Raw genomic sequence first — 16,680 nt, 5'->3', positions numbered from 1 at the left:
CTGAATTTAAGGACTGGATGAGTATAATCATGCCGCATTTCGGTCTAGAGCAGTTTGATGACAAATTAAACAATGACAATTGCGCATGCGCGTGCCTCTGGGGCTGTAAGTATTATTTACCCTAAAGCGGTTAGGACAAACGGAAAAGATCACTAATTTGTTACCAAATCTTTTCCTCGGTATATCATGCGATCTTGTTTGTTGCGCAATTATTATGCTCGCAATAAAACCAGAGGCCTGAACCGGATAACGAGTGTGCGCCATCATCCCCCCTGATTATGTTTATTTTCTCTTTTTCTCTCGATGTGTCCGTGTGTCTGTTTGTGTGTGCGTCTGTGTGTATGTATGTATGTTTGCATGTATTCATGTATGAAAATATGTATGTATTTTTGTATGTATGTATGTATGTACCTAAATTTTTGTATGTATGTTTGTATATTTATGTATATTTGTTATGGATGTTAGTATTTATGTATAAATGTTTGTACGTTTGTATGCATGCATGTATTTAAGCATGTATCTATGCACGTATGTATGTTTGTTAGTTTGTATGTATGAATGTATTATGTATGTATGTTGGTATGCATGTTTGTTTGTATGTTATAACGTAATTAAGTATCTATGCTTGTATGTATGTATCTAATTTTTTATGTTTGTATCTGTTTGCATGTATGTATCTATGTTTGTTTATATGTGTATGTTGGTATGAAGGTATGAACTGCCGTCCCTGTTGATTAGAGAAGCAAACGAACACTTGTTTAGTCGCCGGTCTTCGTTCTCGGAGAGTGCCAAGTACGCCGAAATCGGGAGTTGGATACTTTTCTGAAACGATCAAAGTAAGAGATATGGCGTTCTTACAAGACATTGATGCCTCCGATGTTTTTGTTAGTTTGCTTGGTGGAAATGACGTGTGAGAAAACGCGAAACCTACAGCCGCTTTTGCTTTTTTGGGTTCAATAACAGATCAAAACATAAAAGAGCAGTTTATTGGTAAGTGAAGAGCATTTATTTATAAATGTATGTAGCAGTTTATTGGTATTTTTAAAAATCATTTTTGCATTAGTTGGCCTAGCTCTCATTAGAGGGAATAAATTAGCAGTTTTTCTCTCATGTTTTTGAACATCATTCATCTTTTTGACTGAAAAAATTTTTGAAAACATTTATGACTCCTTGAGTAAACAATTTGGAAGAACAGAAGGCAGCCATTTAAGACTAAGCATGCGCATATGAGCTGTACAATCTTTTTAAATAACTTAACGAAATGTTATTTGTTCTGTTCTCAAGGCCCTTTCAAACTGAAATATGGGGACTGCTGGCTTCACTGTATGAGATCGGCGAAATCAGTTTAGATAATGGAAGAAATTCGGCTCAAGAAAATATCCAATTTTGGTGTTGCATCTGTCGAAAATAACGAATTCTATTTCAATTGCTAAAAAACACGAGCTATTTTGAATATGCTGCTATTCAGGTGTACCTGTTCTATCTTGAAAACCCAGAACTCGCAAAACTCTGCGTTATTTTCAGTTAATGGTGACTCTGTAAACAATCTCGTTACATGAACATGTACGTTTTTGTTGCTACTCAATATTAGTCAATATTGAGCTACTCAATATTTGTTGCTACTCAATATTTTGTTGTTACTTAATATTGGTCTTCCATTTTTAATTGCTAAATATAAAATTATTCTGAATATAACGCTACTTTTCTCTTGTTGTTGATTTATGGTGACACCCTGCAATTTGTAAAATTTGTTGTGTAAAACTTGACACAGGGACTCGTTATAGTGACATTTTTTGCGTGTATTTTTCTATTTATTTTCTCGATATTGACAATCTTTACTTTGAAATTTTGATAAAGTACTGAACTCAAATTTTTCCCATGCATAGATCTAAAAACAAGTCTTCTTTGATTTTAGCAGAGAATTGGTTTTCAAAAGGACATCCGCTAGCGTCTGGTTTCGCGAACAAAATTTTGTAATCCTTCACGTCCAAATAGTACCTAAAAAAGTTGTCTGGGTGGTATTGTCGTATTAGCAAGAGGGAGCTCAGGTGTAAATGCTGCCAAACTGCTGGGAAACTCAATAACAGATCAAAAGATAAATACAAAAAGCACTACCAAGAATTCATGTCAAATTTGGAACCCTTAAATGAAGAGGTTCACTTCAAAGATACAACATACATTAATTTGGTAGAGGAAATTGTCGGTTTTTCCATTGACGCTACTCCTGCCAAACTAAACTGCATCAATCAAACGCTCTTGACTGAAGGGTTTAGGAACGTTCCAACAGACTTCTTTCGTCTCATTGACTTTTGGCTGCTAAAACTCTAAACTTTCTGTTTTGGAGGTGGTACTTTAAAGAAAGAGTTTGAAATTAGTGTTCCACAGCTTGCAATTTTTGCCGTTATTTTGAATTTAAGGAATTGCAGCAAAAATTATCCAAAAATTCCTGCACCCGTTATTTTTGACAGATCGTTAGAAAAAACATACAAACCATGTACAAAAACCTTTCGTCAAAAACAACAGAGGTCCCCTCTGCCATCACCTACCCCGGCGATAAAAGAGCATGTCACAATACCACAAACATCTCCATCTTCTAAAACCAATAGCCTCTACGGGTCAATTGCCAGTTGCGTAAGTGAAATTTCTACGGCGATATATATCAAATATAAAACTAAATGCAACAATTGATTTTTGAACTTTGATGTCTCTTGATGTGAAATGAAACGTTCTGCACAGAGTCAGAAAGTCATACGTGAAAAATTAAATTGTTATGTCAAGGGCATCTTCTCTACGTAACCAAAAAATCTCAAGAGGTAACACAAGTTGTCAGAGCAAATCCCGAACCTCTAATCTGGCAATAGATGACGACCCAGAGCTATCACTACAGTCGTCAGTCAATAATATAATATATTCACGAAAGAACACAGCTAGAAAGTCCCTGAAGCCACCAAAACGAATTAAACATTTTACACGAAACTGATGGCAATATGGTTCAAAAGACAATGCAGGATGTTAAAAGTAATTGCGAAAATTTCAGTGAAACACTGTAACTGCAAATGGAAGGAATGTTAGATGCAATGGACTCTGTTCATCAAGCCGGCAAATGTTCCCAGCCAATTACCAGAATTGATTGATATTGCATCAACCAATTTATCAGAACTAATTTGACTCCTGTAAATCCGAAAAGTTTAAGAGCAGGGAAGAAGTCAGCGAACCAGATCAAGTTAAGGCCTTGGTGCAAAAAGCAAAGAAAAGGAAGCCGTTAAAAGTCTCAGGTAAGTAGCTGTCTCATTAAAGGTTCGCGTAGACACTTTGACTAAAACTGTTTGGGAGCTTAAATGCTGTGCGGCAAGTCTGGCAATGAGGAACGCTCATGAAGTGCACCACTTCAATGCCTGCATGAAAAATCTGGTTAGTGTCTGTAGTTCTACCGGAGCCCGCCCACCAAGGAGTTCAGAGACGATAACTCTAATCCTGAAAATCATACATTTCCGCCCAAAAGAGCATAAGTAAGCCGATCAGAAATTTCGGCAGAAAAAACTGTTACAAGAGTATATAGCAGTTTTTTGGTATTTTTTTAAAATCATTTTTGCATTAGTTGGCCTAGCTCTCATTAGAGGGAATAAATTAGCAGTTTTTCTCTCATGTTGTTGAACATCATTCTTCTTTTTGACTGAAAACATTTATGACTCCTTGAGTAAACAATTCGGAAGAACAGAAGGCAGCCATTTAAGACTAAGCATGCGCATATGAGCTGTACAATCTTTTTAAATAACTTAACGAAATGTTATTTGTTCTGTTCTCAAGGCCCTTTCAAACTGAAATATGGGGACTGCTGGCTTCACTGTATGAGATCGGCAAAATCAGTTTAGACAATGGAAGAAATTCGGCTCAAGAGAATATCCAATTTTGTTGTTGCATCTGTCGAAAATAACGAAAATTAAATGTGCTCAAAAATTTAATGTCAGTACCAAATTAAGCCTCGTTACTAAACTCACTATTGTCGTACCCAATATTACTTTTCATTTTCAATTGCTAAATAAGACGAGCTATTTTGAATATGCTGCTATTCAGGTGTACCTGTTCTATCTTGAAAATCCAGAACTCGCAAAACTCGTTGCGTTATTTTCAGTTAAAGATGATCCTATCAACAATCTCGTTACATGAACATGTACGTTTTTGTTGCTACTCAATATTAGTCAAAAATGAGCTACTCAATATTTGTTGCAACTCAATATTTTGTTGTTACTGAATATTAGTCTTCCATTTTTAATTGCTAAATATAAAATTATTCTGAATATAACGCTACTTTTCTCTTGTTGTTGATTTATGGTGACACCAAGAGGGAGCTCAGGTGTAAATGCTGCCAAACTGCTGGGAAATTCAATAACAGATCAAAAGATAAATACAAAAAGCACTACCAAGAATTCATGTCAAATTTGGAACCCTTAAATGAAGAGGTTCACTCCAAAGATACAACATACATTAATTTGGTAGAGGAAATTGTCGGTTTTTCCATTGACGCTACTCCTGCCAAACTAAACTGCATCAATCAAACGCTCTTGACTGAAGGGTTTAGGAACGTTCCAACAGACTTCTTTCGTCTCATTGACTTTTGGCTGCTAAAACTCTAAACTTTCTGTTTTGGAGGTGGTACTTTAAAGAAAGAGTTTGAAATTAGTGTTCCACAGCTTGCAATTTTTGCCGTTGTTTTGAATTTAAGGAAATGCAGCAAAAATTATCCAAAAATTCCTGCACCCGTTATTTTTGACAGATCGTTAGAAAAAACATACAAACCATGTACAAAAACCTTTCGTCAAAAACAACAGAGGTCCCCTCTGCCATCACCCACCCCGGCGATAAAAGAGCATGTCACAATACCACAAACATCTCCATCTTCTAAAACCAATAGCGTCTACGGGTCAATTGCCAGTTGCGTAAGTGACATTTCTACGGCGATATATATCAAATATAAAACTAAATGCAACAATTGATTTTTGAACTTTGATGTCTCTTGATGTGAAATGAAACGTTCTGCACAGAGTCAAAAAGTCATACGTGAAAAATTAAATTGTTATGTCAAGGGCATCTTCTCTACGTAACCAAAAAATCTCAAGAGGTAACACAAGTTGTCAGAGCAAATCCCGAACCTCTAATCTGGCAATAGATGACGACCCAGAGCTATCACTACAGTCGTCAGTCAATAATATAATATATTCGAGAAAGACCACAGCTAGAAAGTCCCTGAAGCCACCAAAACGAATTAAACATTTTACACGAAACTGATGGCAATATGGTTCAAAAGACAATGCAGGATGTTAAAAGTAATTGCGAAAATTTCAGTGAAACACTGTAACTGCAAATGGAAGGAATGTTAGATGCAATGGACTCTGTTCATCAAGCCGGCAAATGTTCCCAGCCAATTACCAGAATTGATTGATATTGCATCAACCAATTTATCAGAACTAATTTGACTCCTGTAAATCCGAAAAGTTTAAGAGCAGGGAAGAAGTCAGCGAACCAGATCAAGTTAAGGCCTTGGTGCAAAAAAGCAAAGAAAAGGAAGCCGTTAAAAGTCTCAGGTAAGTAGCTGTCTCATTAAAGGTTCGCGTAGACACTTTGACTAAAACTGTTAGGGAGCTTAAATGCTGTGCGGCAAGTCTGGCAATGAGGAACGCTCATGAAGTGCACCACTTCAATGCCTGCATGAAAAATCTGGTTAGTGTCTGTAGTTCTACCGGAGCCCGCCCACCAAGGAGTTCAGAGACGATAACTCTAATCCTGAAAATCATACATTTCCGCTCAAAAGAGCAAAAGTAAGCCGATCAGAAATTTCGGCAGAAAAAACTGTTACAAGAGTATATAGCAGTTTTTTGGTATTTTTTTAAAATCATTTTTGCATTAGTTGGCCTAGCTCTCATTAGAGGGAATAAATTAGCAGTTTTTCTCTCATGTTGTTGAACATCATTCTTCTTTTTGACTGAAAACATTTATGACTCCTTGAGTAAACAATTCAGAAGAACAGAAGGCAGCTATTTAAGACTAAGCATGCGCATATGAGCTGTACAATCTTTTTAAATAACTTAACGAAATGTTATTTGTTCTGTTCTCAAGGCCCTTTCAAACTGAAATATGGGGACTGCTGGCTTCACTGTATGAGATCGGCAAAATCAGTTTAGACAATGGAAGAAATTCGGCTCAAGAGAATATCCAATTTTGTTGTTGCATCTGTCGAAAATAACGAAAATTAAATGTGCTCAAAAATTTAATGTCAGTACCAAATTAAGCCTCGTTACTAAACTCACTATTGTCGTACCCAATATTACTTTTCATTTTCAATTGCTAAATAAGACGAGCTATTTTGAATATGCTGCTATTCAGGTGTACCTGTTCTATCTTGAAAATCCAGAACTCGCAAAACTCGTTGCGTTATTTTCAGTTAAAGATGATCCTATCAACAATCTCGTTACATGAACATGTACGTTTTTGTTGCTACTCAATATTAGTCAAAAATGAGCTACTCAATATTTGTTGCAACTCAATATTTTGTTGTTACTGAATATTAGTCTTCCATTTTTAATTGCTAAATATAAAATTATTCTGAATATAACGCTACTTTTCTCTTGTTGTTGATTTATGGTGACACCAAGAGGGAGCTCAGGTGTAAATGCTGCCAAACTGCTGGGAAATTCAATAACGGATCAAAAGATAAATACAAAAAGCACTACCAAGAATTCATGTCAAATTTGGAACCCTTAAATGAAGAGGTTCACTCCAAAGATACAACATACATTAATTTGGTAGAGGAAATTGTCGGTTTTTCCATTGACGCTACTCCTGCCAAACTAAACTGCATCAATCAAACGCTCTTGACTGAAGGGTTTAGGAACGTTCCAACAGACTTCTTTCGTCTCATTGACTTTTGGCTGCTAAAACTCTAAACTTTCTGTTTTGGAGGTGGTACTTTAAAGAAAGAGTTTGAAATTAGTGTTCCACAGCTTGCAATTTTTGCCGTTGTTTTGAATTTAAGGAAATGCAGCAAAAATTATCCAAAAATTCCTGCACCCGTTATTTTTGACAGATCGTTAGAAAAAACATACAAACCATGTACAAAAACCTTTCGTCAAAAACAACAGAGGTCCCCTCTGCCATCACCCACCCCGGCGATAAAAGAGCATGTCACAATACCACAAACATCTCCATCTTCTAAAACCAATAGCGTCTACGGGTCAATTGCCAGTTGCGTAAGTGACATTTCTACGGCGATATATATCAAATATAAAACTAAATGCAACAATTGATTTTTGAACTTTGATGTCTCTTGATGTGAAATGAAACGTTCTGCACAGAGTCAAAAAGTCATACGTGAAAAATTAAATTGTTATGTCAAGGGCATCTTCTCTACGTAACCAAAAAATCTCAAGAGGTAACACAAGTTGTCAGAGCAAATCCCGAACCTCTAATCTGGCAATAGATGACGACCCAGAGCTATCACTACAGTCGTCAGTCAATAATATAATATATTCGAGAAAGAACACAGCTAGAAAGTCCCTGAAGCCACCAAAACGAATTAAACATTTTACACGAAACTGATGGCAATATGGTTCAAAAGACAATGCAGGATGTTAAAAGTAATTGCGAAAATTTCAGTGAAACACTGTAACTGCAAATGGAAGGAATGTTAGATGCAATGGACTCTGTTCATCAAGCCGGCAAATGTTCCCAGCCAATTACCAGAATTGATTGATATTGCATCAACCAATTTATCAGAACTAATTTGACTCCTGTAAATCCGAAAAGTTTAAGAGCAGGGAAGAAGTCAGCGAACCAGATAAAGTTAAGGCCTTGGTGCAAAAAAGCAAAGAAAAGGAAGCCGTTAAAAGTCTCAGGTAAGTAGCTGTCTCATTAAAGGTTCGCGTAGACACTTTGACTAAAACTGTTAGGGAGCTTAAATGCTGTGCGGCAAGTCTGGCAATGAGGAACGCTCATGAAGTGCACCACTTCAATGCCTGCATGAAAAATCTGGTTAGTGTCTGTAGTTCTACCGGAGCCCGCCCACCAAGGAGTTCAGAGACGATAACTCTAATCCTGAAAATCATACATTTCCGCTCAAAAGAGCAAAAGTAAGCCGATCAGAAATTTCGGCAGAAAAAACTGTTACAAGAGTATATAGCAGTTTTTTGGTATTTTTTTAAAATCATTTTTGCATTAAATGGCCTAGCTCTCATTAGAGGGAATAAATTAGCAGTTTTTCTCTCATGTTTTTGAACATCATTCTTCTTTTTGACTGAAAAATTTTTTGAAAACATTTATGACTCCTTGAGTAAACAATTCGGAAGAACAGAAGGCAGCCATTTAAGACTAAGCATGCGCATATGAGCTGTACAATCTTTTTAAATAACTTAACGAAATGTTATTTGTTCTGTTCTCAAGGCCCTTTCCAACTGAAATATGGGGACTGCTGGCTTCACTGTATGAGATCGGCAAAATCAGTTTAGACAATGGAAGAAATTCGGCTCAAGAGAATATCCAATTTTGTTGTTGCATCTAACGAAAATTAAATGAGCTCAAAAATTTAATGTCAATACCAAATTAAGCCTCGTTACTAAACTCACTATTGTCGTACCTAATATTACTTTTCATTTTCAATTGCTAAATAAGACGAGCTATTTTGAATATGCTGCTATTCAGGTGTACCTGTTCTATCTTGAAAATCCAGAACTCGCAAAACTCGTTGCGTTATTTTCAGTTAATGATGATCCTATCAACAATCTCGTTACATGAACATGTAAGTTTTTGTTGCTACTCAATATTAGTCAATAATGAGCTACTCAATATTTGTTGCTACTCAATATTTTGTTGTTACTGAATATTAGTCTTCCATTTTTAATTGCTAAATATAAAATTATTCTGAATATAACGCTACTTTTCTCTTGTTGTTGATTTATGATGACACCCTGAAATTTGTAAAATTTGTTGTGTAATACTTGACACAGGGTCTCGTTATAGGAACACTTTTGCGTGTATTTTTCTATTTATTTTCTCGATATCGACCATCTTTACTTTGAAATTTTGATAAAGTACTGAACTCAAATTTTTCCCATGCATAGATCTAAAAACAATTCTTCTTTAATTTTAGCAGAGAACTGGTTTTCAAAAGGACATCCGCTAGCAGTCTGGTTTCGCGAACAAAATTTTGCAATCCTTCACTTCCAAATAACACCTAAACAAGTGGTCTGGGTGGTATTGTCGCAATGAGGCGCCTACGCAGTAAAAAGATTCGTTGAAACCACAGACCGGCCAGCTGTATCCATCACAAAGCCCAAGAGCCAACGACTATTTGATGAAAAGCTCGGACAATATGATATCTGAAGAAGAACGCATGGCATTCTTTGTACTAGTTATAGGGAACTGCAAAATATTTGTTGCATTGATAACGATCACAATGGTCGATATCGCCTGGTGTATTCTGCTTCAGACGAAATCAGAGCCCGAACAGTTTTTATTCGTTCTCTTCTGGGCTTCATGTAAAGCATACCAGATGTGGTGTTGGATTTTTGAGACCCATTCGAAAAAACACCACAACGGAGAGTTTTGTGAAATATAGAGACAATTTTTTTGCTTTCAATCAATGCAGATGTCAAAGTTCTGGTGTTGTTGCAAACAAAACCATCACTTTTGATTCAATTACTGTTGAAAGTATTAATAAGCTAAAAAGAGAGGTGGCTTGGGCGTGGAAAACATCAAAAACAAACCAGTTCTAGGCAAACGTGCACGAATTTCAAAGCTCTCCCAATTGGAATATTTTGACAATGCTTAATGTCAATTCATGTCAGCAGTTACCTTAAAAGTGCCACCTTTTAATCAAATCTTTGTGCTGATTAATCATAGCGTGGTTTAATTACAAAGGTCTTTAATAAAGAACTTTGAAAATTACAGCCATTTAATGAAGTAGTAAACGCCTGCAGTTCAAATGTTCGCGAAATCGAGTGCAGTCATGATTGCAGTAGGGATATAAAAGTAAATGGTAGCCCATGTGTACTTCACTAGTACCAGTTTATAGTTTCTGTGACTCGCCTTCTTTCTCACTTAAGAGTTTGGAGGACGTTCCATCGGTTTCTGTAGCAAATTCGGTTTATCCCTCCCGAGATTTATAAAAATAATATCCGCATTACAGTCAGCGATGCTGTACCTTTGACTGAAAATCGATATCACTATGTTCTACTCAACTGTTTTACAGAAAAGAATTTGTTACCTACTGAAAATTCCTTTCCGAAAAATTGAGGAAGCATCTCTGAAAATCAGCGGTTTCATTATTTTAGCGATAAAGGTACACATTGCTTTTTGAATTTTCGTGCTCATATCGATTCAATTCTAGGACGAAAGATACAGCAAATTTGGACTATGGTTAGTTTCGACAGCAGTAACTATGATCTGCTTTGGATAATGGTTTTTTCCAAGTGCTTTGGAGCTCGATCTTGCTCCACCTGCCCGAAATACCGACAATAGTCTTAACAAAAAATAAGTCATTTTCACGAATGGTGTAACCATAAAGAAAGCGACGGTTAAAAGGGAACATTGGGCTAAATGGCTTCAAGTGGCAGATCTTCCACCTGTTTTGATAATGTCAAGAAAAATTACAATACTCTCGTTTTTTTTTGCTGCAGTGTTTTCCCCAATTGGAATCTTTTTAATCACCAAGTTCATGCAGAACTCTCGGGCGCGATACATTGCTCTATCACAGATTCAACTATTTCATGCAAGCTTTTTCTTTTCATCGCAGACTTGGGTGCAGAATACCATATTTTGCAAAGGTGCACGTTCAATAGTTTTAACGGTTCTCATGTCTGCTTGGTTGTAGGTTAAAAAAATTGATAGTACTCACACTTCTTATGCCATTGGCCAAGGAGGTGCATTTCATGAGCCTGAAGTCCACGAGAGCCACGTGCTTTTTGCTGACTCAACAGATGTGGATTAAACGTTGCGGGCTTGAAATGAGAAAGTGCAACTAGTGACATTGAACACGAACTACCTTCGACTGCACCAATCGATTACATGCACTGTGCTCTTATGTTGCTTTCCGCACAATCTTACAGGGCTCACCAAAAGTCTTACTGGCAGTGCAAAAACAGAAATCAATATTCAAATGGACTTAATTTTATGCATCCGATAAAGGAAAGTTTACAATAGCGGAATAACGAAACTTGATCAAATGTCTCAATTTAAAGCTAATGAAAACTTCAATTGGCTTTTTTGTCGCTCCTGGTTTTTTCAGAAACCGAACAAACAAAAATCTGCACAATCAGTGAACTTCATGAAGGGCCAAGACTTTTATTGGAGTCGAGCAGGAACGAAAAGATACAATCTGCCCAAAAAACTTCTGGGCTTTTGCGAGAATGTGGTCAAGTTTTTGAGAGAAGAAAGGATGGAAACCATTCATAAGCATTCTCTGAATATCTTCCTGCTCCGAATCAGCGCTTCGGTCCCCTTTTCTCTTCATCGGCTATGTCATTCGAGGCAGCTTTTAGGGGAAGTATTAACAGGCTAGGCTCAATAAATGAGAGATCTGCCGCAGCTTTACAGAAGCAAAAAATTGCATGAATTAGGCTAGAAAATGAATCAATCCAATCATTTTTTGACGTTTTAACCACTGGAGTACACGAAGATAAAGCAGAAAACTTTGATAAGGAGATGGAAGAGACCAATTCAATCAAAAAACGCTCAACCTCTATACTCAGAATCTAATTTTTTAATCGGCAAAAAATTTATCAACCTTTTTTTTTACTAAGCTGCTTATAGAAGCAAAAATGCGAACAGTTTTCAGAAGTTTAATAATAACAAACAAAACTCTAACAGATCAATTCAGTTCTTCATTCCATTTTCCGAAGAGGGAATACCTGTTTGAGCATTCGTCGAATTTTTCGACGCCACTGAAGAAACGATCCAATAAAGGGCTTAATCCATTAAGGGTTCAAAAGAAGAATCATATGAGAATCTTAACAATTTCAAGACATGGTTAAGGAGTTTTTGTATGTTACGATTTGCTTCATTGCGAGATTTATGCAATACCAATTTGTTCCGTTTTCGACCACTTTGAACAAGCTTGTTCAATATTTTCTGCAAATTCCTTTACATATCGATTTATTGTATAAAACTTGCATAATTTTTTTAAAATTTCAACCAGACAGCAACATCGAGGCCAGAAAGTGTCGATGACGTACTTGCACGCAACGAGAGAGGCAGAAATATGGATTTTTCGCTTTGACTACACTCAGTGAGGTAGAAGGGTTGTAAGAAATTGTTAAACTTAAATAAAACTGATGTTGCATCTGGAAAAATCGAGACAAAATTTATCCTTTTCGTCTTATTCGGTAGCCTGTCAGCCAGACAGCGAACATGGTGGTCGGTTCGGTAGTTCATGCACTCAGTGAGGGAGGCAGTAGAAATTTGATTTTTTTTCGCCTTCCCTGCACTCAATTAGAGAGGTAGGAGTGTTACAAACTCTGATTAAATTAATTTTGATTTTTAAGCTGCACTCGAAAATGAAGGCAGAATTACCAAGCATAATTGTGCGCGTCAGCACGCACAAGATCAAAGGAAAACTTTTTTGGCTAGAAAATCTGAAGGTAGCATTATTTTACTCAAAGTATTTTTGTTCTCAACAACAGAATATCAAAATTGAGCGAGAAAAGAACCTTTAGTCTATCTAGCCTAGGAAAGTACTTTCAGAAAATTGCTAATTTCGCAGAAAAATATAGTTTAAAAACTGATAATTCCTATTGGTTTCAGGAGTTTCAAAATGTAAACCAAACTTAGTATTGAATATTCCGATTGTAGGTGTTGTCTGATGCAAAAAATGTTCGTTTATTAAGCCTAGAAAAAAACACGTGTTCCTAGCAGAAATAGTTCTCTTTTAAGTTCACTGTATCTGCTCTTCTGTCCTCATCTGGCTCCAGGGTATTACCACCCACTCCAGTTCGAGATTCACAATTGGCAGAATATTTGCACAAATATTTTTTGGAAGATCCCGATTGAGGAATTGAAGAGGAGACCGGAAGAGTAAAAAAATTCAAAACCTATGAATCGGATGGATGTTATTTTCTTTCTTCCGATTTATGGTTTCCCCCTTTTGGTCTGACAGATTAGAGTAGGTTTGGTTTTCTATGACCCAGTGAAATCCCATCCACGATCCAACGATGGATTTTCCAAGTTTTCCAACGATGGATTTTCTCTGATCCTCTGTAAATTAGAAGTTTCCCATCCGGCCAAATTTGACGTGTTTCGGACCTGTTTCTGACGTTTTTCCGACAAATTTTGACAATTTTCGGACCTACTTTTGACGTTTTCGGACATTCTTTTGACTTTTTCCGGTCAAATTTTGACGTTTTTGGACTAATTTTTGACATTTTTCGTGCTTTTTTCGACCTGTTCCGACCAATTGTGACAATTCAGACCAATTTGGACAAACGACAAAGACTGACCTACGTTTGACGCTTTTCTGGCCTTTTTCTTAAAGTTTTCTGGCCAATTTGACGTTTTTCGGACCTTTTTTTTAAACGTTTTTCTGTCCAATTTAAGATTTTTCGGACAATTTGTTGCCGTCTTTGGGACCTATTTTTGATGGATTTTCTATGACCCAGTAAAATCCCATCGATGGATTTTCTATGACCCGGTGGAATTTCAATGAAATTTCTATGGAATTTCAATGATCTAGTAAAATTCCATCGATGATGTTTCTATGATGCAAAGAAAATTAGAGCTTTCCCATCGATGGATGTTCTCTGATCAGATAAAAAGTGGCAATGGATTCTCTGGGAGCCCAACTAGGGAAGAAATTCCAGACAAAAATTCGTTAGTACGAAAACTTGCATTAAAAAGGCCAACAGGCCAAATATTGGTGCTACAAACTTCGTGTTGCAGTACAGATGACAGTACTCAAGCAAGTTTAGTTTCAAAAAGCCAACAGAATCAGAATGCTCGCTGAAATTCAATACGGAAAAATGGTCAAGAAAGTTTTAAACATAGCCGGCAGATATCTGGAAAATAGCCATCGTTGACGCGCTTGAAGCACATCGGGATTGAAACAGGAAAAAAGAAGGTTTTTCATGGTCAGGTGTTCCAATTTGGTGTGCAGTTTCAGTTAGATTCTAAAACTATACTTAATTCAGCTTGTAAACTGAAACCTAATAAGCTTAACACCAATTTCAGCAAGCAAACACTCTAATGAACTTTAATAACCTAATGCTCAATGAATTAATAAAGGGGCTTTATCGGTTTATCCCGTTTCTTTTGATTTTGCTTTTTTGACTTTGACAGCATTGACCACGTTGCATAATTCAATGCAATAAGAATTTGAGTGCAGTAAGTCAGAAGTCAAGCGTGAAAATCGTGACTTATGTTAAACGAAAAACGTGATCAAAAGGTAAAGCAAATTAAACAAAACAGGAGAGCGCCTAAATAATAGCCGTTGAGAGCCTGACGGCGGCTATTAATAAGACAAACTACCAACTATAAGAAAATCGATCATTGACAAGAGGAGTTTAACTCACCTGTTGTTTCTTAGCCAAGGCCTCATTAGTGCTCTGTTTTTTCATCTGCTCAATCCTCAGTCTCTCCAACTGCTGATTGGCTGCCTTCAGTTCACCAATCTCATGTTTTTGACTCTCCACTGTTTTGTTCAGTCTTTCTACTGTTTTCTTCCACTTGATCTCTTTACTTTTCAATTCACTTTCTAGGGCTCCGATCCGTTTCTTCAAAGATTCCACCTCTTCCCTCTCCCTTTTGGTGAGGCTTTCTTTAGCCACACGCTGTGCCTCCTCAAAAACCTTTCGTTCTTTTCTGAAAAATAAAATGTAACATTCGACAGTTACGATTATTGAGAGCATGGTAACTATTGATCAATTCCGGAAAAAAAATTTCCCCGATACAATTTAGGGCAAGCCTCTTTAACTTAAGTTTTGCTTAATCCTTGCCAGTGGGAAGAGTTCTCCACCCGTTTGAAACAAATGACTTAAAGGGTTCCAAAGACAAAGGTATTTAGAGGCATGTTTAGAACTCAACAGCTCTGTTCGTGAAGTTAAATCTTGTTCATACTTGAGAGCAGCTGTTTCCTGTTGTTTGTAACTTTCTATTCGCTTCAACTCCTCGTCTCTCTGCTTCTGGAAGCTGCTCACTTCTATATTGAACTCATGCAGCTTCTAAAAAGACAACATCACCAGACTTTGTAATCGCATTGAGTCAGTATTTGTTAAATATTCTGTTAATGAGAAAAAGCAGTTTACTTAATTGGTAGATGATTCTTCGGTTCATTATTTACCAGGTTCCATAGAAAGATCATATGTGATGACAAACAATTTATATTATATTACCAAGTATGATACTTCAATGGAACCAGGGAAATAATAAATGAGCATTAATGATCACCATATAAGTGCAGCACATCAATGTAAACGCCATTTTCCCATAGGACATTTAAACAAAGAGTGCAAAAGGGGCGCGTCTCGAATTGTTATATTTGACCTTCCCAAAAAAATATGCGCAACAGGACGCTCATGCACTAATTTGTTCAACAACTTTTCATACTGGACAAAAGTTGACCAATCGTAGTTCGCGAATTGTGATGAGCAATGCGAAATTTCTCCGTTTTTAATTGTCGGCTAAAGCTTCAGTCGGCCATTTGGGCAATAAGGCTTTTACCTTCTCTTTTTCTTTTCTGATCTGTTCGATGGCAGCATTCTCTTGTCTGTATCTCTTAATTTCATCATCAAGTGTTTTCAACTTCTCCGCTAATTTGGCATTCATTACACCGCCTATACCATAGGAATCACCATTGCCGACATCTCGATTCTCGTCCTGCTCCGTTTCATTAGGCATTCCTTTGTTGTACGTCGCCTGAAAGCTCGAACTTTTTAAAATGGAGTTTCAAAATTGATTTAAGAAACAAGTAGCACTTAACGCCTTCAAATTTAGGTAACAAAAGTATTAACATCAAGTAGATATTTCTGAATTTTCAGCTCAATGACAATATGAGGAACAAAAAATTGAATACCTTTGGATCTGAGAAATCGAGCGCCGGGAACAGGCCCTTGTTAACCTTCTGCTCCATTTTACGCACCGGTTGCTGGTCCGGTTCAATGTCACCATCTGCATCGATGTTCATCTCAGTATCAGCTGAGCTCTCGATTCCTAAGCAAAATGAAGAAATGAGCCGTAGATTTTTATGCGACAACTTTGTACGTTCCACCTGCCAAGATGTTAAGTACGCATTTTGCAAACATGGCCCAAAGACCGTAAAATACGGCAACATAAACTAGCATGCCGTGAGAATGTTATGGGGGGATGCATAACGTACTGAGGCTGGGGGTGGGGAACAGGCAGAAACAATCCGATAAAAACAATTGCTTCAAACTTTGACTGACAGCAATTAAAACATCTAGTGCCGCATTTCAGCTGGTCATCAATTAGAAAGAGCGAGTTAAGTCCCGAACAAAATTATTCCCGCAGTAGATCAAAACAGGTTCCGTGGCTCTTGAGGCTAGAGAAATCTAAAAAACGACAAAAAAATTTCAAAAAACTCAAAAATTGCGAGTTTTATTTTAAAAAATTGCTAAAACTTGTGATATTAAAAAGTTGAACATTAATCCATGACCAAAAAAAATTTTCCAGTAACTTATTATCAAA

General features: G+C 36.8%; 1 protein-coding gene across 2 annotated transcripts in view; it reads right to left on the bottom strand.

Moving 5' to 3' along the window:
* LOC142339635 (uncharacterized) overlaps positions 1–16,680 on the bottom strand; it is an 86,629-nt gene that overhangs the window by 40,289 nt on the left and 29,660 nt on the right. For both annotated transcript variants that reach the window (XM_075389816.1, XM_075389817.1), the window contains exons 7-10: positions 16,049–16,185; positions 15,697–15,891; positions 15,094–15,197; positions 14,550–14,838 (exon numbers count right to left, since the gene is read on the bottom strand). In XM_075389816.1, the coding sequence (XP_075245931.1) occupies positions 14,550–14,838; positions 15,094–15,197; positions 15,697–15,891; positions 16,049–16,185 (725 nt within the window). The remainder of the gene's footprint in view (positions 1–14,549; positions 14,839–15,093; positions 15,198–15,696; positions 15,892–16,048; positions 16,186–16,680) is intronic.

Source organism: Convolutriloba macropyga, chromosome 5, assembly GCF_964194025.1.
Source record: "Convolutriloba macropyga chromosome 5, txConMacr16.3, whole genome shotgun sequence".
In the NCBI taxonomy this organism is placed as follows: domain Eukaryota; kingdom Metazoa; phylum Xenacoelomorpha; order Acoela; family Convolutidae; genus Convolutriloba; species Convolutriloba macropyga.
This window is presented reverse-complemented; position numbering and strand designations above follow the sequence as displayed.